Source organism: Oncorhynchus masou, chromosome 15 (assembly GCF_036934945.1).
Source record: "Oncorhynchus masou masou isolate Uvic2021 chromosome 15, UVic_Omas_1.1, whole genome shotgun sequence".
Classification (NCBI taxonomy): Eukaryota; Metazoa; Chordata; class Actinopteri; order Salmoniformes; family Salmonidae; genus Oncorhynchus; species Oncorhynchus masou.
In genome coordinates this window covers 36,784,192-36,809,079 of record NC_088226.1, presented here as the reverse complement: position 1 = coordinate 36,809,079, position 24,888 = coordinate 36,784,192, and the positions used below count along the sequence as shown (strand labels likewise).

General features: G+C 43.9%; 1 protein-coding gene across 4 annotated transcripts in view; it reads right to left on the bottom strand.

The window, feature by feature from the left end:
* LOC135556197 (rho GTPase-activating protein SYDE2-like) overlaps positions 1–24,888 on the bottom strand; it is a 90,553-nt gene that overhangs the window by 39,098 nt on the left and 26,567 nt on the right. For 3 of the 4 annotated variants that reach the window (XM_064989193.1, XM_064989197.1, XM_064989195.1), the window contains exons 2-4: positions 24,132–24,866; positions 3,348–4,534; positions 187–313 (exon numbers count right to left, since the gene is read on the bottom strand). In XM_064989193.1, the coding sequence (XP_064845265.1) occupies positions 187–313; positions 3,348–4,534; positions 24,132–24,866 (2,049 nt within the window). The remainder of the gene's footprint in view (positions 1–186; positions 314–3,347; positions 4,535–24,131; positions 24,867–24,888) is intronic. The other variant, XM_064989194.1, reaches the window with a different exon arrangement.

Genomic DNA, 24,888 nt, shown 5'->3' with positions numbered 1-24,888 from the left:
AGGACTCTCCCCTCAGGCAAACTCACATACTGGTGGTATGCTGACTGGAATGCTTTTACTACAAAACGCACACACACGCACGCACAGACAGACTTGTATGACATGTGTATATGTCACACACACAGCAAGTGTTTTGATATATGTTAGGGGACAGAGGTTCTGATGCGGTTGGCAGTGTAATGTTACCCGTGATGACGTTGATGTCAGGGTAGGTGTTTTCACAGAGCTCCACTCCGAGGCTGTCCCTCTCAAAGGCCTCCCGCAGCTCCTTCTTTACTGCTGCTGAGCCACACAGACGGTAGAGGCCCACAACCTGCAGAAACATACACAAGCAGGTTGAATACATACACACACACACAACTTGCATAAACACACACCTAGCTTAAATATGTTCCCAAATATAACCAGGTCATTCACAACCCATTCACCCACATACACAATCCGTCTCAATTGGTTCAAGGATGAAAAATTCTCATTTAACCTGCCCCTCCCCTTTATCTATACTGATTGAAGTGGATTTAAGAAGTGACATCAATAAGGGATCATGGCTTTCACCTGGTTAGTCTGTCATGGAAAGAGCAGGTGTTAGAGCAATGTTTTGTGTATAATCAGCATGACATTCATGTGAGCATTATAATATCACTACGACCCAAAATTTATGTGAAATGCACTCATAAATTAGCCGTGACAGCAATTTATTTAGACTACTTTGTATTTGTCTGGGCTTGCAATCAGTAGCCAGCCATCAGCCATGAGTGTAGCATTGCACCATAGGAGTTGAAATGCTCTCTGGGAATCGTAGTATGCTGTGTAAAATCCATTGTTGTTTCTATGGTGTGTAGACTATATTGCAATATAGAAGCTTCAGAAATGAGTTTCAAAGTGTTTTTTTTAGTGTCATTTTGGATGCTCTGAGTCTCATATGGTTTTGCATAAGGAAAACGTTTTTACTTTTTGAAAGAAATTGAATATAGAAGATATTCTACTTGTTATTTTAGTTCTACCAGTTATTAACATATTGTTTCATGTTTAAAAAAAGAAAGCCCAGTGGTTTTTCTGTGACTTTAGCTAATCAGTTGCTGTGGTATCGTTTCGGTATTGAGTATCGTTTTGGTATTGAGTAATGTTTCAGTGTCGACTATCTTGATACTAAACCTGGTATCGAAGTCAGAATTCTGGTATCGTGACAACACTAAGCTGGACACAATATCTATAGTTTTTACAGACCTACAGGCTCCAACCACATGTCTATACAGGCTACTAGCCACACTGTTCGTGCCTGAGATCTCTCGGTTCTGTCTAGCATTTCTAAACCTCACTCCCTCACACGAGAGGGAGAAAAATGGGCAGATTAGGCAAGGATTTAGCTTTGTGCAAAAGTAAACAGAAGTCACTGGGCACAATGAACAAGTCCATTGAGAGAAAGCTCTACCTTTAGTTTAGGGTCAGTAGAAGCTCAGAGGAGAGAGCAGAGCATCAGGCGGTGGTGTGACAGCTGCTAGTGAAGAGTCCTTGGCCTCATCTACTGCACTGCTGAGCAACATACATACACATGTACACACGCACGCACAGGAAATAATGGTCTGTCCTCGTCTTAATTAAAAACAACAGAATGGTTTACTCTGGTGAGTTAGGGACTTTCTGAATGAACCCTGAATGAGCATACAGACACACACACACAGACACTGGTTGGACCCCTAACTAAGCCAATCAGTAGGGAGGGGAACTTCACAGGTTGAAAAAAGATGGTTGCACCTGCACCATTTCCATACTTCTGACCCCTCGTAGCTTCTGATATCAGCTAGCTATTTTTGTCAATATGTCTGGTAGAGATACTGTACTTTCTTAAAGGCATCTGACTCTACTAAACACAAAAAAACATGCATTACAGCATCCACACACATTACTTGCTTCTGTGACACCAATTTGCAGTCTTTTCAGAACAGCCACAATCATCCCCAAGTGCCTTAAAAGCTTCAGAGCCCCTCGGGCCATGCATTTGTGGAGACACTGAAACGAGAGTAGTCTCCATCTAGGGATACACATAATTATTTCTAAAGACATGCTATGCTGTTTGTCTGGCTCTCTCTGCCTGCCTCAGTGACAAGTCCTATACATTCCTGTGTAATCTGGTGTAGATCCCCTCCTAACCTCTCTCAGCATGGGCCCCTGGGGTAAAGATGGCTCCAAACTGCATCTAGTGATACATAGTCATATCCCCTTACATAAGCTCTACTATGTCTTTGACATATGTGTGTCTCTTTAAAACAACAGAGAAAGAGAACAGGAGAGAGAAATGGAGAGAACAAGAGAGAGAAATGGAGAGAGCGAGAAGGGGAGAGAGAAATAAATGGACTAGTACAAAGAAAACACAGGTAATAAATTAACTTGGCCAGTGGCTAAAACCATTAGCACAACACTGATTGGCCCAAATGCATAGCCACCCCAGTTAGGGACAGTCCCATGGCATGCTCAGTGTCTAGGCCAGACAGCCCCTTTAGAGTAACACTGATAAATGTCCTCTATAAGAACTTGAAGGAAGGTCTACCTATGAGACTGCTGGTAGCCATATAGTCCCCTTCCCCTACTGAGGGCGAGTCCATGTAGAGCAGTCAGCCAGAGGACTGATAGATGAGCTGTGTTATGTAGTGTAGGAAAGGCCTGGAGAAAGGCCCTGGAGAAAGGCCCAATGGAGGTTGCCCACCAAGGACCAGCCACTCAGGGCACCTGCTGCCCGTAGCATCCTCCCTAAGATGGATGGAATTTCTTCGGCAGCACAACCAGACACTTTTACTGCTGGGTGGCATCTCAGCTAATTAGAAGAAACCAGTGCCAAAGGAGAGAGACTAATTAGAGAGTCTCTCTCCTTTGGCACTCGGCATCAAAGAAGAAGACGGGAAGAAGAGGTATAGAGCAGTTCTCATATGGTACATGTGTAGCCAGCCTCCCAACACCCCTGCTGCCTGTCTCGCTCTGTTCCATCTCTCTCTCCCTCTCTTTCTGTATCACATAAAAGGCCACTTGCAACATGAAAACAAGAAGGCCTGTTATGTGATGCATGGTCTAATGTCTGCCACTCAACCAGAATCATCCAGAACTCGCCTCTGGACATGTTCCTCTCTCACCGAATGCTGAGTAACCAGGCCACTCACTCAGCTTGCTGGCTGTCGCAATATGAAAGCACTGTACTGGATATTCCTTGCCAAAAATCGGTAGTTGGCTAACTAAGAAAGTCCAAGGTCTAAATAAGGGTTCTCTGACAGTCCAAGACCCGTGGGCCAAATTTTCATTGTTTGACATAAAAGGCTGTAAAAACATTAAACATTAACACCATGAACTGAACTCACCTGGCAGCCTCTTGTCTCGATCTCCGTGATGCACTTCTCGATGAGCAGGGGCAGCATGAGTCCTGTGTTTTCCCTCACAACCACCCTCCAGGCCTCCACCCCAAACATCTGTGGCTCCCGCTCCCGGTCTCCATCCAGGGAGTTCTGCCACTGTTCCATCAGGTTCAGCTTCACGTAGATCAGGCCTCGAGGCTCCAGCTTCACCGCCAGCTGATGACTCCTGGTCACCCTGAAGAGTGCCGGTAACACCACTGTGCCGTAACAGCACACCCGGTTCTTCTTGGGTGTGGGGTCCCAGCTGAACACCACTAGTTTCAGGTGCTGGGCGTTCTCCAGCTCGATGTTGAAGGTGTGGTCCATGTCTAGGAAGGTGGTCCGACAGGTGAGCAGGGCAGTGCGCGCCTTGTTGACCGAGTCCACCTGGATGGCACAGTAGACGTCTCGGGAGTCGAAGCGTGGTGGCTTGAGGTCCTCGGCGCCGTAGAAGTGCAGGCTCATCAGGCCCGAGATGTATTGGGTGCACTTAGGCTGTTCTGTGAAGGCGTAGTGGCGGAACGCGTCAATGTCTAGTTCTGTGCCGTGCAGCCTGGGGCTGCCACTTCCTCCGGTTACTCCTCCAGCTCCTGTTTTCTCTCCTCCTCCAGTGGCTGGGTCTTTTTCCTTCCCATTGCCTCCCTTGGTCTCTGAGGACCCGTGCTTCCCAGACTTGGTCACCAGTTCTGGGGAGTCCCCGTCACTGAGGTAGCCCCCCTTGCTAGCCGACTTGGAGGTCCCGCTGCTCTTCTTCTTGCTGTAGCTTTGTTGCGTCGACACACTGCTGTCCAGGTGATACCTCGAGATCACATTATGGCTAGCCACCACCCCCTGCCCACCCCTTGGGGACAACCTGGGAGGAGCTGGGCCTGGTTCTGACCCGTAATTGTTTTTGGGACACTGGGTCCTTGTCTTTAAGATGCTGCTCTCGCTGGCTCCGTTGCAGCTGCTGTGGTTGTTGTTGCTTGGGGTCCCTTTTACGCTGAGCTTGCGGCTGAGTTCTGGAAGCTTCTTCATCTTCATGGAGAGTTTCCTGACAGTGCGTGGAGACTTGATCCTGTCCGGGAATGACCAGTTGAGGGAGCTTCCCTTTTTGGCAGGGTTGAGGCCTGAGGGCGGCGGGAAGTCAGGGATGGCCAGGTCAGGGGCTTCTGCTGCAGGGAAACAACCAGGACAGAGAGAGCGGTAGACATCATTTTAAAACTATGAAAATACACCAAGATAACACTCAACCTCGTGGCACTAAAGAAGGGCACTGGAAAGATTTCTTAAATTAATTTTATGCCATGTACTTACTGTATACAGTTGAGGTCAGAAGTTTACACACACTTAGGTTGGAGTCAATAAAACTCATTTTTTAACACCTCCACAAATATCTTGTTAACAAACTATAGTTTTGGTAAGTCGGTTAGGACATCTACTTTGTGCATGACACAAGTAATTTTCCAACAATTGTTTACAGACAGATTATTTCACTTACAATGCACTGTATCACAATTCCAGTGGGTCAGAAGTTTATATACACACTAAGTTGACTGTGCCTTTAAACAGCTTGGAAGATTACAGAAAATGATGTCATGGCTTAGAAGCTTCTGATAGGCTAATTGACATCTTTTGAGTCAATTGGAGGTGTATCTGGGGATGTAATTTAAGGCCTACCTTCCAACTCAGTGCCTCTTTGCTTGACATCATGGGAAAATCAAAAGAAATCAGCCAAGACCTCAGAAAAAAATGGTAGACCTCCACAAGTCTAGTTTTCAAATGCCTGAAGGTACCACGTTCATCTGTACAAACAATAGTACGCAAGTATAAACACCATGGGACCACGCAGCCGTCTTACCGCTCAGGAAGGAGACGCGTTCTCTCTCCTAGAAATGAACATACTTGTGTGAAAAGTGCAAATCAATCCCAGAACAACAAAGGACCTTGTGAAGATCCTGGAGGAAACAGGTACAGAAGTAGCTATATCCACAGTAAAACGAGTCCTATGAAATAAATCACTACTATTATGCTGACATTTAAAATTCTTAAAATAAAGTGGTGATCCTAACTGACCTAAAACAGGCAATATTTACTAGGATTAAATGTCAGAAATTGTGAAAAACAGAGTTAAAATGAATTTGGCTTAGGTGTATGTAAACTACCGACTTCAACTGTAAGTCAGTGTTTAGCTTTTCACTTTGTGAGCAAAGATTAGACATCTGACATTTAGACAGGGGTTTAAATTAGACTAATATGGGACTAAATTCAAATCGCATTACACTGTTGGCAACAACTTGCATACCAGGTCAGACCATGACAAACTTCACCATTGAAAAAAATAGGTCAGCCCTTAGCTAATAATTCATTCTAGTGTTGTGTTTAATTGAATTAAATGCTGGGGAAATTCAAATTAGATTACGCCAAATCTTATTAGCAAAGGTGCACGCAAGCCACGGCTGAAACGAACTGCTTCACAAAGAGGAATACTTCACGGCGCAAGGCTAACATTACTGAAGGCAGTCTGTTACTCTAGGTATAGATACTGTATGTCTGGTATGCATCTATAACTTGCCTAACAGGGATATGAACTTACATTCAGGAATGTTAGTCAGAGACAAGACCGAAGCTGTCACGGCCGACGTTCAAGGAAGACCAAAGCGCAGCGTGGTGAGGGTACATTCTTTTATTTGTTAAAATGTCGCCACAAACAACAAAACACAACCGTGAAGCTTACAAGGGCTATAGTACCCCTAACAAAGACAAATTCCCACAATGACAAAAAGGGGAAAAGGCTGCCTAAGTATGATTCCCAATCAGAGACAACGATAGACAGCTGTCCCTGATTGAGAACCATACCTGGCCAAAACATAGAAATACAAAAACATAGAAAACAGAACATAATGCCCACCCAAATCACACCCTGACCAAACCAAATAGAGACATAAAAAGGTTCTAAGATCAGGGCGTGACAGTACCCCCGCAAAACCTGAACCTATAGGGGAGGGTCCGGGTGGGAATCTATCCGCGGTGGCGGCTCAGGCCAGGCTAGCCTCAGGCCAGGCTAGCTACAGCTTAGATCAGGGATGGGCAACCTGGAAGCACGTTTTCTGCAATTCTACACATTTTGCCATGAGGCGGAGAGAAATGTTTGCAGTTTTAATTATTATACCTGAGTGAGACTGACTTACAAAATCAATGGGAGCCGCCCGGCCGGCAATTTGATCATGATAACAAGTTCAGATAGCTGGCAGCTAATCTAATTTAGCAATCTAAAAATGTTGACTGACATAAGAGAAAATAAGAGAAACTGCTGATGCACAACCACATTTTGAAATGGTACCTTGTGTATTCTACTATTCTTCTATGGTACATTGGCGAGCACACAATTGATTGTGCATCCTGCCACCTAAAATACGAGATGAAATCAGGATTCCCCCCCAAAAACGGAAATGTTAAAAAAAGTACATAACATAAATAAATGAAACAGATCTGATCCCTACACGAGTTCAAGGGGAATCTGGGAGGGCGGGTCTTCTGGCACCAGTACCCCTTGCAAGTCTTTCCTTGAGTCCCAAAAACTTTTCTGCTGCAGCCACAATAATGTCTAGTTTCTTCCACTTTTTTGAGACCTGTGCTGTACAGTTTCTAACTGTGGCAATGAACGCAACGCAAATCCACCTTATTAACACACACATGGTATCTTTTGTCTGGCCGCAATCAAACTACAGGCTGTGGTGTATTAAATTCTACTATTATAACTCGCAACAAGTTCAGACCCTGAGTTCAAACATTTTATGGGGGATTGATCGGAGGTCCTTCAAAAGTGGGGTCGCGGGCCAGCAGTTGCCCATTCCTGGACCGGATGCTTGAGCCCTTTCAAATGTAAAATAGTGTTTTTCCATTCGCTTTGTAAATAGGATTTACTCCCTTCTTCATTACCCTCTTCCCTTTTCAATCCTTTCCCTTTTCACGCACTACAGGGAAAATACCTTCAGCTTCAAGGGAGAAGAAGCCCAAAACATGTAACATGGTGGAAATTATGATGGAAAAGAAGTATACTTTGTTATATACCCTTTGTTGGCAATGACAGGAGGTCAAATGTTTTCTGTAAGCCTTCACAAGATTTTCACACACTGTTGCTGGTATTTTGGCCCACTCCTCCATGCAGATATCCTCTAGAGCAGTGATGTTTTGGGGCTGTTGCTGGGCAACACGGACTTTTAACTCCCTCCAAAGATTTTCTATGGGGTTGATATCTGGAGACTGGCTAGGCCACTCCAGGACCTTGAAATGCTTCTTACGAAGCCACTCCTTCATTGCTCGGGCGGTGTGTTTGGGATCATTGTCATGCCGAAAGACCCGGCCACATTTCATCTTCAATGCCCTTGCTGATGGAAGGAGGTTTTCACTCAAAATATCACGATACATGGCCCCATTCATTCTTTCCTTTACACGGATCAGTCGTCCTGGTCCCTTTGCAGAAAAACAGCCCCAAAGCAGGATGTTTCCACCCCCATGCTTCACAATAGGTATGGTGTTCTTTGGATGCAACTCAGCATTCTATTTTGGTTTCATCTGACCATAGTACATTCTCCCAACCTTCTTCTGGATCATCCAAATGCTCTCTAGCAAACTTCAGACGGGCCTGGACATGTACTGGCTTAAGCAGGGGGACACGTCTGGCACTGCAGGATTTGAGTCCCTGGCGGCGTAGTGTGTTACTGATGGTAGGCTTTGTTACTTTGGTCCCAGCTCTCTGCAGGTCATTCACTAGGTCCCCCTGTGTGGTTCTGGGATTTTTGCTCACTATAGATAGCGTGTCTCGAGTGAGCCATGTTTCCGTGAAACAAAGAACGTTACAATCTCTGATGTCTCTCTGGAAGGCAACCCTTGCTCGGATTTCGTCTACCTTGTTGTCAAGAGACTGGACATTGGCGAGTCGTATGCTCGGGAGCGGTGTGCGATGTGCCTGTCTACGGAGCCTGACCAGAAGACCGCTCCGTCTGCCCTTCTACGGCGCCGTTGTGTTTGGTTCGCCGGCTGGGATCCGATCCATTGTCCTGGGTGGTAGGCCAAACAGAGGATCCGCTTCGGGGAAGTCGTATTCCTGGTCGTAATGTTGGTGAGTTGACGTTGCTCTTATATCCAATAGTTCCTCCCGACTGTATGTATTAAAACCTAAGATTACCTTGGGGTAACAATGTAAGAAATAACAAAGAAATGTAAGAAATAACACACAAAAAAATACTGCATAGTTTCCTAGGAATTCTAAGCGAGGCGGCTATCTCTGTCAGCGCTGGAAGTACATGCCAAGATTGTAGCGTAATATCCAAGAAGACTCAATGCTGTAATTGCTGCCAAATGTGCATCAACAAAGTACTGAGTAAAGGGTCTGAATACTGATGTAAATGTGATATCAGTTTTTATAAATTAGCAACATTTCTAAAACCTGTTCTTGCTTTGTCATTATAGGGTATTGTGTATAGATTGATGAGGGAAAAAACGATTTAATAAATTTTAGAATAAAGCTGTAAAGCAACAAAATGTGAAAAGACGTCAAGGTATGTGAATACTTTCCGAAGGCATGGTATATTGTACAGAACCTAAAACACTCACCAGTGTTTGATTTGGTGCACTGCAGTACTAGTATCTACATTCATGGCCTCCGAAGACAGTCAATAACTAGTACAAGTAAAACAAAAACTTGATTTAATTTCTTCAACATTGCATTACTTTCTGGGCACAATTCTTTTACAGTTGAAATTAAAGACATTAAATCACTTGAAAACAGGCTACAATGTGCCTATTCTCTCTTTACAGTTCTCACGTGTGTATCATTCCATTTTTCTGTTTTCAAACTGCAAGTTCCTCCACAGTGCTGAGACAAAGGAGTCATTCTATTGGCTAATCACTGAAAGAGAGCAAAGCAGAGGGAGAGGGAGGGAGTCAGAAAGAGGGTGAGAATGGAGAGGAAGAGAAAAAGAGAGGCAAGAAAGTAGGAGAACAATATAGAGAGAGGGAATAGGAGTAAAAGAGATGAGTACATTTTTTTAGAGAAGATGACAACATCCCCTGCTCTATTTTCAGTGAGGCCTGCTGTGCTATTCTGGTGAGGGATAAAAGCTTTGCATGCTTTGGTTCGGCTGGCGCCTAGCTGAACTCGGTTAGGCGAACCGAACGAGTGTGCTCCATACTCCCTTAAAAGACCTTCACTTGAAAAAAAGAGACAAAGCAGCAACAGTACGGTTTGTCCATCATGAGACTCCGCGGCCTGTATACTCTTCCTCAAAATAGTCTGAATTAATCTAAGATACCGTAACTCAACAAATCTGTCATTCATTTTGACGTGTTTGACAATCGGACTAAAATGTTTGGTGCAGTATTTCTCAAGTGAAAAAATGTGCATGAAAACGAGTCATCTGTTGTTGAATGGCAACAAATACTTAATTGAAGAACCCCTACTGTTGACCGACGAAAGGGCGTAGACTTTAGCTCTGAAATTCGGCTTGCCTTGAGAAAAAATGTAGTGCGCAGCCAAAAAAAAACCTTACCGAAGACCAAAACGAGAAAAAACCCGTCACAAAATGGCATCATTATATATGCACGGAATGTTTCTAACTGTCTCAGATGGGAATCATGCGGACGCCTTAAGAGGGAGGCAGGGAATGGGCAGAGGAGGAGTAAGAGGGAGGCAAGGAGGGGCCAGAGGAGGAGTAAGAGGGAGGCAGGGAGGGGCCAGAGGAGGGGTCAGAGGCTGTAGAAAAGGGGTAACATGGGGGAAAGAATAGTGCAGGGTGGGTTGCTGCATGCATGGAGAGGTGCAAAGGAGGAGCTATGGAGTATGGGGGGGACAAAGGCACCCCTTGTCCTGAGAATCAGAGGCCTGGCCAGTGAAAAGGGGTGTTCTGACATTCCATAATAAACCAAGTTTAGGCTCCCTTCCTTTTCCTCTGGCTGCTGAACATACTTCCCTGTCAGCTAGTACTTCATCACAATAACAAATACCAACACAGAGAGGGGGGGAAAAGCCTCTGGAAGAAGTGCCAAACAACATCTAAAGTTGGGCCATGTCCCAGATATTGAGGTTTAGGTTTGGCCAAACTCACACTGAAACACGCGTTTGACCAATCAGACTGCGTACCCAAAACTAACCGTTTCATAATTCCCCCATTATAAAAAAACCGTGTTGAGTGTCTGTTCAAAATCATTGTCTTATTTGAAATCTGTTTTCAGATTAGTACATGTGGAAATGTCTTCGGCAATTATCCAAAATCTAATGGTATAAACAGAACCCTCATCCACAACAGCCAACCGGGTCAAATCAGGTGGATATAACATTCACCAAGTATAATAATATTACCTAAAAAAACATTTCCAATGACTACTGTGCTGTTTTCCATAGTTCCCTCATAGCTCTCTTCTGTAGCCATTCACCCTCTGGCAACAGCAGAGACAGAAGGAAAGACACAGACACCCTCTACCTGATATTCAGGGGCACTATTTGATACTTAACATCGTGGGGTCATGTTCATAAGGTCAAAGGGCGAAGGGTTGCATTCCACCCGCGGGAACCAGAGCTGAGTGACCAGTGTCACCCCCCTCCATACCCCTCACCCTCGTACCCTCTGTGACCCCCAGGCCAACCCCAGGCAGCCTGCCACTGACACCTCTCACAAAGAGCAGGAATTTGTGGCCCTTGGCTTGATTGCCTGTAACAATGTTCTGGGCCCAGACAGCTGCTAAGAGAGGGAACGGTCTGTTTATTTTCGAAGGACTGTGTGTATGTGCGTGCAGGTTTTTTTCCGGAATAAAAATGGGGCTTAGGTGGTGGGTGTGGCCAATGGTGCAGTCACCAACCTAACATTTTAGAGGCCCTCCTGGCTGCAGTGACAATATTAATCTGTTTTAAAGTTTTTCCTGCACTTCTACACATTTTGCCATGTGGTGGAGATACCATGATACAGTTTAATACAAATTTCCTGCAATTTTACACGTTGCCATCAAAATATATTGTAAATATATGTATTTATAACCCTTGATTTTTTTCCACATTTTCTTGTGTTACAGCCTAAATTTCAAAAGGATTAAATGGAGATTTTGTGTCTGGCCTACGCACAATACCCCATAATGTCAAAGTGGAAACAGCTCAGGGGAAACAGCTCAGCCACCACCATGAGGCCAAATGGTGACTTTAAAACAGTTACAGAGTTCATTGGCTGTGATAGGGGAACTGAGGATGGATGGTTACTCCACAATACTAACCTAAATGACAGAGTGAAAAGGAGGAAGCCTGTACAGAATAAAAATATTCCAAAACATGCATCCTGTTAGCAATAAGGCACTAAAGTAAAACTGAAAGAAATTAACTTGATGTCCTGAACTGCAAAAATATGGCAAAGAAATTAACTTAATGTCCTGAATACAAAGCACTATGTTTGGGGCAAATCCAGCAAAACACATCAGTATGTACCACTCTTCATATTTTCAAGCATGGTGGTGGCTGCATCATGTTATGGGTATGCTTGTCATCGGCAAGGACTAGGGAGTTTTTTAGGATAAAAATAAATGAAATAGCACTAAGCACAGGTAAAATCCTAGAAGAAAACAGGGTTCAGTATGCTTTCCAAAAGACACTGGGAGACAAATTCACCTTTCAGCAGGGAAATAACCTAAATCACTAGGCCAAATAGTTACAGTTTTGACTTAAAACGGCTTGAAAATCTATGGAAAATGGCTGTTTAGCAATGATCAACAACCACCTTGACAGAGCTTGACATTGTTTTAAAAGAAAAATTTGCAAATATTGTACAATCCCGGTGTGCAAAGCTCTTAAACACTTACCCAGAAAGACTCACCTCAAATCGCTGCCAACGGTGACACAGGGTTGTCAATACTTATGTAAATGAGATATTTATGTTTTCCATTTGTCATTTAAGGGGTATTGTGTGTAACACAACAACATGTGGAATAAGTCAAGGGGTCTGAATACTCCCTGAAGGCACTGTACACACTGAACAAAAACAAACGCAACAATTTTAAAGATTTTACTGAGTTAGGTAAATCAGTCAATTGAAATGAATTCATAAAGCTCTAATCTATGGATTTCACATGATTGGGAATAAGAGCACAGATACCTAAAAAGAAGGTAGGAGCATGGATAAGAAACCAGTCAGTATCTGATGTGACCACAATTTTTCTCATGCAGCGTGACCCATCTCCTTTGCATAGAATTGATCAGGCTGTTGATTGTGGTCTGTGGAATGTTGTCCCACTCTTCTTCTATGGCTGTGTGAAGTTGCTGGATTTTGGCGGTAACTGGAACACGCTGTCGTACACGTCAATCAAGAATATCTGAAACATGCTCAGTGGGTGATATGTCTGGTGAGTATGCAGGCCATGGAAGACCTGGACATTTTCAGTTACAAGGAATTCTTTACAGATCCTTGCGACATGGGGCCATGCATTATCATGCTGAAACATGAGGTGATGGTGGCGGACGAAAGGCACGACAATGGGCCTCCGGATCTCGTCCCGCCATCTCTGTCCATTCAATTACCATCAATAAAATGCAATTGTGTTCGTTGTCCGTAGATTCTGCTGGCCCATACCATAACCCCACCTCCACCATGGGGCACTCGGTTCACAATGTTAACATCAGCAAACCACTCACAGAACGCCATCTGCCCTGTACAGCTGAAACAGGGAATCATCCGTGAAGATCACACTTCTCCAGCATGCCAGCGGCCGCCAAAGGTGAGCATTTGCCCACTGAAGTTGGTTTACGACGCCAAACTGCAGTCAAGGAAAGACCCTGGTAAGGACGACGAGCATGCAGATGAGCTTCCCTGAGACAGTTTGACAGTTTATGCAGAAATTATTTGGTTGTGCAAACCCACAGTTTCATCAGCTGTCTGGGTGGCTGGTCTCAGACGATCCCGCAGGTGAAGAAGCAGGATGTGGAGGTTCTGGGCTGGCGTGATTACACGTGGTCTAGGCTGTTAGGCTGGTTGGACATACTTTCTAATTCCCTAAAATGAGAATGGAGGAGGCTTATGGTAGTGAAATTAACATTCAATATTCTGGCAACAGCTCTGGTAGACATTCCTGCAGTCATTATGCAAATTGCCTACTCCCTTGAGACATCTGTGGCATTGTGTTGTATGACAAAACTGCACATTTTAGAGTGGCCTTTTATTGTTCCCAGCACAAGGTGCACCTGTGTAATGATCATGCTGTTAAATCAGATACTTGATATGCCACACATTTCATGTGGATGGATTATCTTGGCAAAGGAGAAATGCACACTAACAGGGATGTAAACAAATTTGTGTACAACATTTTAGGGAAATAAGCTTTTTGTGGGTCTGGAAAATTTCTGAGATGTTTTATTTCAGCTCATAAAACATGGAACACTTTACATGTTGCATTTATATTTTTGCTCAGTCATTCAAACTAGTTTTTCAACCACTCCACAAATTTCTTGTTAACCTCTTGAAACCTTGGGGGCGCTATTTCATTTTGGATGAAAAACGTTCCCGTTTTAAACAAGATATTTTGTCACAAAAAGATGCTCGACTATGCATATAATTGATAGCTTTGGAAAGAAAACTCAATTTTCCAGAACTGCAAAGATATTGTCTGTGGGTGCCCTAGAACGGGAGCTACAGGCAAAACCAAGATGAAACGGCAACCAGGAAATCAGCAGGATTTTTGAGGCTCTGTTTTCCATTGTCTCCTTATATGGCTGTGAATGCGAGAGGAATGAGCCTGCCCTTTCTGTCGTTTCCCCAAGGTGTCTGCAGCATTGTGACGTATTTGTAGGCATATCATTGGAAGATTGACCATAAGAGACTACATTTTCCAGGTGTCCGCCCGGTGTCCTCCGTCGAAATTGGTGCATCATTTTCAGCTGCTGGTATTTTTCCATGCGATTCTGAGGGGAAAGCAGGCTTCCACGAACTGCATATCAATGAAGAGATATGTGAAAAAACACCTTGAGGATTGATTCTAAACAACGTTTGCCATGTTTCGGTCGATATTATGGAGTTAATTCGGAAAAAGTTTGACGTTTTGGTGACTGAATTTTCGGTTCTTTTCGGTAGCCAAATGTGATGTACAAAACGGAGCGATTTCTCCTACACAAAGATTCTTTCAGGAAAAACTGAACATTTGCTATGTAACTGAGTCTCCTCATTGAAAACATCCGGAGCTCTTCAAAGGTAAATGATTTTATTTATTTGGTTATCTGGTTTTTGTGAAAATGTTGCGTGAGATGACAGTGTTGTTAAGAAAAGGCTAAGCTTGAGAGCTAGCACATTCATTTCATTTCATTTGCGATTTTCATAAATAGTTAACGTTACGTTATGCTAATGAGCTTGAGGCTATAACTGGATACAGGTTTTTTTCATAGCCAAACGTGAACAAAACGGAGCGATTTGTCCTACACAAATAATATTTTTTGAAAAACGGAACATTTGCTATCTAACTGAGAGTTTCCTCATTGAAAACATCTGAAGTTCTTCAAAGGTAAATGATTTTATTTGAATGATTTTCTTGTTTTTGTGAAATTTGAATGATTTTCTTGTTTTTGTGAAAATGTTGTTGCTGGCTGAATTCTAGGCTTATAGCTATGTTAGCTATCAATACTCTTACACAAATGCTTGTTTAGCTATGGTTGAAAAGCATATTTTGAAAATCTGAGATGACAGTGTTGTTAACAAAAGTCTAAGCTTGAGAGCAAATATTTATTTCATTTAATTTGCGATTTTCATGAATAGTTAACGTTGCGTTATGCTAATGAGCTTGAGGCTATAAATAGAATCCCGGATCCGGGATTGCGCGATGCAAGAAGTTAACAAACTATAGTTTTGGCAAGTCGGTTAGGGCATCTACTTTGTGCATGACACAAGTAATTTTTCCAACAATTGTTTACAGACAGATTATTTCACTGTATCACAAACACTTTGGCATGAATGCCAAGCATCACGTCTGGAGGGAACCTTGCACCATCCCTATGGTGAGGCATGGTGGTAGCAGCATCATGCTGTGGGGATGTTTTTCAGTGGCAGGGAGTGTGAGACTAGTCAGGATCAAGGCAAAGATGAATGGAGCAGAGAGATCATTGATGAAACCCTGCTCCAGAGCGCTCAGGACCTCAGACTGGGGTGAAGGTTCACCTTTCAACAGGACAACAACCATAAGCACACAGCCAAGACAACACAGGAGTGGCTTCGGGACAAGTCTCTGAATGTCCTTGAGTGGTTCAGCCAGAGTCCGGACTTGAACCCGGTCGAACATCTCTGGAGAGACCTGAAAATAGCTGTGCAGCGACGCTCCCCATCCAACTTGACAGTTTGAGAGGATCTGCAGAGATTAATTGGCGTAACTCCAATTAGGAAAATAATCGTTTGCAGGAAAAATAATTGTTTGCCACAGCAGGAAAATAATCCCACAGCAAAAGGTGAATTATAGTTAAAAGGCCATCTTTTGTAGGGGTTGATACATTTTCCATTAGGGCAAATCAATTCTGACATTTTTAAATGGACATTTCAAACTTTAGAAGCCTTTTTAAACCTTGAACACACACGTTTGCATTTCCGGCTGTGCATGAAAGTTCTCAGCAACAGAAGAGGGATCAAATTAAGATCCAACATCTGTATATAAGGAATAGGATGCCATTTGGGATGCAGCGAGAGATTCTACTCTATTGGTGGCTCTCCTTGTGCTCTAAATCATTCAGTGCTGGATTCCTTTCAGGACCCCGAAGGCATTTCATTACAATGGTGACCAAACCCCTGCGAACATAGACTGCGTCTGAAATGGCACCGTATTGCACTACTTTTGACCAAAGGGTGCCAATTGGGATGCAACAATAGCCAGGCATGCAGGCAGTCTCTTCCTGGTCTCATTTGCACAGCAACATGGCTACCTGCCAACGCAGCTTGTCCTGCGCTCTATGTAGGCTAAGGAAGCTACTACAACAGGAATTTAATCTCAGCCCAGACCTCCTCTGTATCTCCAGCACAGTGAGTGTGTGCGTGCATGTGCATACGTGCACGCACAAGTGTATTTGTGTGTGTGTTCGTCTATTTTCAAAATTCATGAAATTATCATTAATTTACTACAGTACTGCACTTTTGCTGACTGATCCAATCAAAACAACCATAAAAATAGAGCTGACCACATATGACCCCATCGGTCCAACTACCAGATTCCCATCCAGGCGCAAAGGGAACACTTTGCCTCTAAATGTGCTCTATAGTTCATCAATCATTATCCTCTATACAAACACAGCATCCAGCAAAGAGTCTAAGGGTGTATCCGGTTAGGAAAACGAACCAACCAGCTGGACAGACAGAGAGATAAAGGGTCTTGTGTTGGAGTGGGTCACTAATCTAACGTGCACAAATATTATTATTCAACAGACATTATTTCGAGCCAATACAAAGCGTTATCCATTGTTAGCCAGTTGTAATAAAGTAGCTTCTGTCCTCTTCATAGGTTTGGCACAAAGTGAAGAAGGGATATTGAGACTTTAAAGGAGAAGAGGAGGAAGAGTGTGAAAGGATGTAGGTATCACAAAAACCTGGAAGAGGAGGACATCATGGTTCCTCTCTATCCCTCTTATTCTAATCTAGGCCTTCTTTTACAGGCTGCATGGGGACGAATCTGGCATTACTGAAAGCAGTGACCTTACTACTCCACTCCCCTGTCTTTCCCTGCTCCTCTGTTTACATAGCCTGCGACCCCGTGGTAGATTGAGTGGCAGGTCTCCATTACTCCCTGCGGGGACAGGAGTGGAAACATTACATGACCAAATAGTCCAGTCAGTCAATCACAGATAGGAGGCCAAGAACACAGCACATTAGACATGTCTTTTTAAATTAAGTCCTTAACCTCCCCACATCCCTCACCAACCAGCTAGTAGCACACCCTGCTTAAATCAGGGACACGTATGATGCATTGTCCTCCTGCAAACCCAAAACACAACCTGTCACCCTGCCACTCCCTTCTGTTACAGTGTCACATTTAGATGGAGCAGTCAGCTCCAGATACATCCCAAAGGATTATGGGAGTATCTTTACCACTTTACAGAGACCTGGCCACGTTAATCAGAGCTAGGGTTGCAAAGCTACCGGTAATTTACCAAAGTTACTGGAATCTTCAGTAATTTTGGCAATTAACAGGAAATATATGGCAATCTATGGTAACTTTGTTTATTTACACTTGAATAACTTTAAAAAAAATGTATTCATACAGTGCCTTCATAAAGTATTCACACCCCTTGAATTTTTACTGTGTTACAAAGTGATTAAAATAATGTAATTTTTTGTCAACGATCAACAAAATACTCTGATGTCAGTGTAAGAAGAACTCTTAACATTCGTAAACAACTAATTAAAAATAAAACACAAATATATCTTCTTGTCATAGATTTAAGCAGATTTAAGTCAAAACTGTAACTCAGCCACTCAGGAACATTCACTGTCTTCATGGTAAGCAACTCCAGTGTAGATTTGGCCTAGTGTTTTAGGTCATTGTCCTGCTGAAAGGTGAATTAATCTCCCAGTGTCTGGTGGAAAGCAGACTGAACCAGGTTTTCCTCATGAATTTCGCCTGTTCTTAGCTCCATTCTGTTTCTTTTTATCCTGAAAAACTCCCCAGTCCTTCATGATTACAGGAATACCAATAACATGATGCAGCTCCACTATACTTGAAAATATGAGGAGTGGTGCTCAGTAATGTGTTATATTAGATTTGGCCCAAACATAACACTTTATATTCAGGACTAAAAGTTCATTTCTTTGACAGGTTTTTTGCTGTTTAAATTGAGTGCCTTGTTGCAAACAGGGTGCATGTTTTTATTCTGTACAGGCTTCCTTCTTTTCGCTTTGTCATTTAGGTTAGTATTGTGGCGCAACTACAATAGTGTTCATCCATCCTCAGGTTTCTTCTATCACAGCCATTAAACTGTGTAACTGTTTTAAAGTCACCATTGGCCTCATGGTGAAATCACTGGGCGGTTTGGCGGTTTTCTTCCTCTCCGACAAATGAGTTAGGATAGATGGCAGTGCCTTTCTATTGACAGGGTGTATTGATACACCACCAAAATAGTAATTAATAACTGCACCATGCTCAAAGGGATATTCAATGTCTACTTTTTTTACCCATCTACCAATAGGTGTCCTCCTTTACGAGGCATTGGAAACCTCCCTGGTCTTTTGTATGCATGTACAGAGGTGAGGTAGTCATTCAAAAATACTTAGAAACACTATCATTGCACAGAGAGTGAGTCCATGCAACTTATTGTGTCTTGTTGACCATTTGGTTCAAGAGAAAATAGCCTAATTAATGGCTTTATTTTCAATTAACTCTAAAACTCTTCCACCTATAGATTTTTCCCCCCACATCTGCCACCAGTTTGACGCCAAAACATAGACTACATATTTATCAATCAATCAAATGTAGTTATAAAGCCCTTCTTACATCAGCGGATGTCAAAGTGCTGTACAGAAAAGCAGCCGAAAATCCCAAACAGCAAGCAATACAGGTGTAGAAGCACGGTGGCTCGAAAAGGCCAGAACCTAGGAAGAAACCTAGAGAGGAACCAGGCTATGAGGGGTGGCCAGTCCTCCTCTGGCTGTGCCAGGTGGAGATTATTACAGAACATGGCCAAGATGTTCATAGATGACCAGCAGGGTCAAATAATAATAAATCACAGTGGTTGTAGAGGGTGCAACAGGTCAGCACCTCAGGAGTAAATGTCAGTTGGCTTTTCATAGCCGATCATTCAGAGTATCTCTACCGCTCCTGATGTCTCTAGAGAGTTGAAAACAGGTCTGGGAAACAGGTCAGGGTTCCATAGCCGCAGAACAGTTGAAACTGGAGCAGCAGCACGACCAGGGGGACTGGGGACAGCAAGGAATCATCACAAGGCTTGACACACACATATATATCTATATCATGCTGAAACCCTCATATTTACAATCATGTTTTACAGCTTTGTAATTCTGTTTTAATAACTGCATAAATTGTACATGTGATAAGGTCACAGAGGGCCAGAATCATCACAGACAACTGTGATAATCTGAAGCACCCCAGAAGGTCAACACGTGGTGTCACTGAGAGACGGGATTTTGCTGTTGTCCCATTGGCCGAGCTGTTTGCAATCCATCCGTCAAGCCTTGTGTTGTGTCACTCACGCTCACAAAGAAAGGTTCAGAAAGAATGTCCCCTCAGAAGACATTGTTTTGGAAGGAATGTCACAAAGACTATGGTCTTGTAAACGTTGGAGATGTAGGCTGAGGGAAAACCAAACAACCCCCTCCCCCCCGCCAAAGGAAAGTGTTAAACATATGAGATTCGAAGTAGCCACCCTTTGCCTTGACAGCTTTGCACACTCTTGGCATTCTCTCAACGAGCTTCATGAGATAGTCGAATGGACTGCACTTCAATTAACAGGTGTGCCTTGTTAAAAGTTAATTTGTGGAATTCTTCCCTTCTTAATGCGTTTGAGCCAATAAGTTGTGTTGTGACAAAGTATGGGGGTATACAGAAGATAGCCCTATTTGGTAAAAGACCAATTCCATATTAAGGCACGAACAGCTCAAATAAGCAAGTAGAAATGACAGTCCATCATTACTTTAAGACATGGGCAGTCACTCTGGAAAATGTTTAGACATTTGAAAGTTTCTTCAAGTGCAGTCGCAAAAAACATCAAGTGCTATGATGAAACTGGCTCTCATGAAGACCGCCACAGGAAAGGAAGACCCCGAGTTATCTCTGCTGCAGAAGATAAGTTCATTAGAGTTACCAGCCTCAGATATTACAGCCCAAATAAATGCTTCAGATTTCAAGTAGCATCAACTGTTCAGAGGAGACTGCGTGAATCAGGCGTTCATGGTCAAATTGCTGTAAAGAAACCACTACTAAAACGACACCAATAATAATAAGAAAATGATTGACAATAAATGTTACATGCTGTTGTGCAAATGGTATAGACAACAGGTGGAAATTATAGGCAATTAGCAAGACACCCCCAATAAAGGAGTTGTTCTGCAGGTGGTGACCACAGACCACTTTTCAGTTCCTATGCTTCCTGGCTGATGTTTGGTCACTTTTGAATGCTGGTGGTGCTTTCACTTTAGTGGTAGCATGAGACGGAGTCTCCAACCCACACAAGTGGCTCAGGTAGTACAGCTCATCCAGAATGGCACATCAATGCGAGCTGTGGCAAGAAGGTTTGCTGTGTCTGTCAGCGTAGTGTCCAGAGCATGGAGGCGCTACCAGGAGACATGCCAGTACATCAGAAGACATGGAGGAGGCCGTAGGAGGGCAACAACCCAGCAGCAGGACCGCTACCTCCGCATTTGTGCAAGGAGGAGCAGGAGGAGAACTGCCAGAGCCCTGCAAAATGTCCAGATCTCCAGCAGGCCACAAATGTGCATGTGTCTGCTCAAACGGTCAGAAACAGACTCCATGAGGGTGGTATGAGGGCCCGACGTCCACAGGTGGGGGTTGAGCTAACAGCCCAACACTGTGCAGGACGTTTGGCATTTGCCAGAGAATACCAAGACTGGCAAATTCGCCAGTGGCTCCCTGTGCTCTTCACAGATGAAAGCAGGTTCACACTGAGCACATGTGACAGAGTCTGGAGACACCGTGGAGAACGTTCTGCTGCCTGCAACATCCTCCAGCATGACCGGTTTGGCGGTGGGTCAGTCATGGTGTGGGGTGACATTTCTTTGAGGGGCCGCACAGCCCTCCATGTGCTCGCCAGAGGTAGCCTGACTGCCATTAGGTACCGAGATGAGATTCTCAGACCCCTTGTGAGACCATATGCTGGTGCGGTTGGCCATGGGTTCCTCCTAATGCAAGACAATGTTAGGCTGGAGTGTGTCAGCAGTGCCTGCAAGAGGAAGGCATTGATGCTATGGACTGGCCCGCCCATTACCCAGACCTGAATCCAATTGAGCACATCTGGGACATCATGTCTTGCTCCATCCATGCACCACAGACTGTCCAGGAGTTGGCGGATGCTTTAGTCCAGGTCTGGGAAGAGATCCCTCAGGAGACCATCCGCCACCTCATCAGGAGCATGCCCAGTCGTTGTAGGGAGGTCATACAGGCACGTGGAGGCCACACACACGACTGAGCCTCATTTTGACTTGTTTTAAGGACATTACATCAAAGTTGGATCAGCCTGTAGTGGGGTTTTCCACTTTAATTTTGAGTGTGTCTCCAAATCCAGACCTCCATGGGTTGATACATTTGTTTTCCATTGATAATTTTTGTGTGATTTTGTTGTCAGCACATTCAACTATGTAAAGAAAAAAGTATTTAATAAGAATATTTTATTCATTCAGATCTAGGATGTGTTATTTTAGTGTTCTCTTTATTTTTTTGAGCAGTGTATATTATCAAAATCAGTTTTTTGGCAGAAATGCCTTCTCGAACAAGTGAACTTTCATATGCCTTAACAAAAGTGTATTCCATCTGTAAATACGAATATAATTGTTAGATTATGAGCATAGTTGGTTTAGCCACAGAAAAAGCCAGCAACCTTCCCGCTAGCCATCATTGGCTGAGATAATGAGTGGGCTGGACATGCCGAGAGGTGAGTTTGAACAGATTGATCTGTGGTGTAGCATAATGTGTCTATAAAATGAGCTGCTCGTTATGCATAGATAATCCTTTCTACTGCATTTTTTTAAACATAATGTTAGCCATGGAGAACTGCAAATATGTTGCTACTGCTCTCAATAACATTGCTGCCCTGAATTTATCAGGCACTATCGACAAAGGTCAGAGGGGAAAGTTGTGATGGACTCCTTTCTGGAGAACGATCGTGCCATGCGGACTCTGACTGAAAATTAATCAGACGATGAGGAAATCCCTGATTTAGGTAGGCATTTTTTGGTGGTTTGAACCTATTTGGTTAACTTTCGCTAGCTATGACAATCGGTTTGCATTGCAAGTTAAATCTTGCTGTTAGCTAGCCAGCTGAAGTTTGATGGCTGGCTTGCTAGCTAACATGGTTCATACACAATCTCAGAATGCCATTTCACATCTATTGTATAATAATGCTCAAATATTTGTATATGGAGTTTGTCTTTCAGCATCAGTAGAACACGCCTGACTCTCCTCTACCAGTCATACAAGGAGAATGGTCTAATGCCTCCCATCAAAAAGAGAGCTGGCCCAAGCAAGCACTGATTACAACTGAAGCATGAGGCCTTGTAGCAAGTGGTGAACTTCAACAACTACACAGAGGATAATGCAATTGCATTACCAGAGGTATGTGTAGTTGGGCTCTCTTCTTTCAGGAATCTGTGGAGAAAAGTGCTGCCCCACAGCTCAAGCACTAAGCCCAGTACAGACCTGTGCTTGCAGTGCCAGAGGTTTAACTATCAGGTATTCAGATCTGCTAGAAACTGTTGAGTCAGCCAAGCTGAGGAAGCAAGAGCAGCATCTCCTGCTTGTTCAGAGTGAGTGGTCTGTCTACCAGAAGATGGTCGTTGACTGCAAAACCACCTGTCAAGACCTGCAGTTGTCTCTGGGGCCCCTACTGAACCAGCAAACAAAGACATCAGGATGCATTACAGCTATGATTTTGCCCAACAAGTAACATTTCCTCCTTTATACTGATTAATTGGAACTACCCATCCCAGATCCGGGAGAATTGTCATCAACTACACTAATTAGCATAGCGCCACGGCCAACTAATCTTACTAGAAAATATTAATATTCATGAAATCACAAGTGAAATATAGCGAAACACAGCTTAGCCTTTTGTTAATCACCCTGTCGTCTCAGATTTTGAAATTATGCTTTACAGCCAAAGCAAGACAAGCGTTTGTGTAAGTGTATCGATAGCCTAGCATAGCATTATGTCCAGCTAGCAGCAGGAAGCTTGGTCACGAAAATCAGAAAAGCAATCAAATTAACCGTTTACCTTTGATCTTCGGATGTTTTCACTGACGAGACTCCCAGTTAGACAGCAAATGGTCCTTTTGTTCGATAAAGATTATTTTTATACCCAAAATACCTCCGTTTGTTGGTCACGTTATGTTGAGAAATCCACCGGAAATAGCGGTCATGAAAACGGCAATTTTTTTTCTCCAAATTATATCCATAAAAATCGACAGAAACATGGCACACGTTTTTTATAATCAATCCTCAAGGTGTTTTTCAAATATCTATTTGATAATATATCAACCGGGACAATTGGCTTTTCAGTAGAAGCGAGAGGAAAAATGACTACCTCTGTCTTTTACACAAGAATCACTCAGAGCCCTCAGCTGGCCACTTACGCAATGTAGTCATTTACGCTAATTCTTCAACATAAAGGCGTGAAACTACGTCAAAATGCTACTGATAAATGCATAGTCATCCAGTAAAGGCAGCAATCCTCAGCGCAATCATCAACTACATGCACCATTTCTTCACCAACTACGGATTTTTTGGAAAGACGTGTGGACCTGAATTGTGATAACTGCAGTGGCCAAAACAATAACAAGTTTGTGCTCTGGTATTGTGTCTGAGTAAACATCATGTAATATTTATAAAATATTTTAATCTGGAAACTTTCTGTTCACCTGGAACTTTCCCTTATTGTAGTCTACTACCACTTTTAGTCTTAATTATTACTACACTACTCACTGTTTAGCACATGACGTTACATTTGAATCCTTAAAAATATGGGTGGGCCTGGCTTAAGAGGGTGAGAACAATAGGTAGCCCTAGAATTCTAGAGAGCGTGTTCTTTACCTGTAGCTCTGCTGGAAATGGTTGGCCACTCCTGAGGTTTGCACGCGAGCAGCATCTGTCTTTGCAGATGTAGAGACGGCCCCATGCAACGCATGGCAATCCCCTGCTGACTCCGCTCTCCACCTCCACAACCCATGCTCTCCCCCACACCCTCCAGGTTAGGGCTGCATCCCTCCAGGGCCCGCCTGACCCCAACCTCCTCTCCCCTGCTGGGCTTCCTCTGGGTCTGGGGGACGTGAGGATCCTGGGGCCTTGTCTGGACCATCAGCCTGACCTGGGGGGTGGGAGTGGGTCTGTGGCTGTGATGCAGCTCTGGTTCCTCATCCTCAGGGATGGGGTTGTACCAGATCTCCCCCTCATCGTCCGCATCATTCTCCTCAGTCGGTTCCACACACCTGGAACGAGGCGCCACACGGGCGTGGCCCATTCTAACGAGGGGCAGGTGTAGGTGGAATGGGTGGGATAGGGTTGGCCCGGGAGGGTTTAGGTTCTCTGGAGAGGGGCTAAGAGGGGGGAGTGGAACTTTTCCGTGTCTATTGTATTCCTCTGCTCCCAGAAGGTACTGGGGTTCGTCCGTGGCATGACGCGGCCTCCCAGAGCTCTGCTGGAGCCAGTTACGTTTCTTGGAGACGGTGATGGTGTTGAGCGGGGGTCTCCATAGCGACGTCTCGACAGCCTTGCCCCCGCCCACATCAAGGGCGTTGGAGAAGGAGGAGTGGTCATTTTCTATCAGAGCTGCAGGAGAGAGAGAGAGACA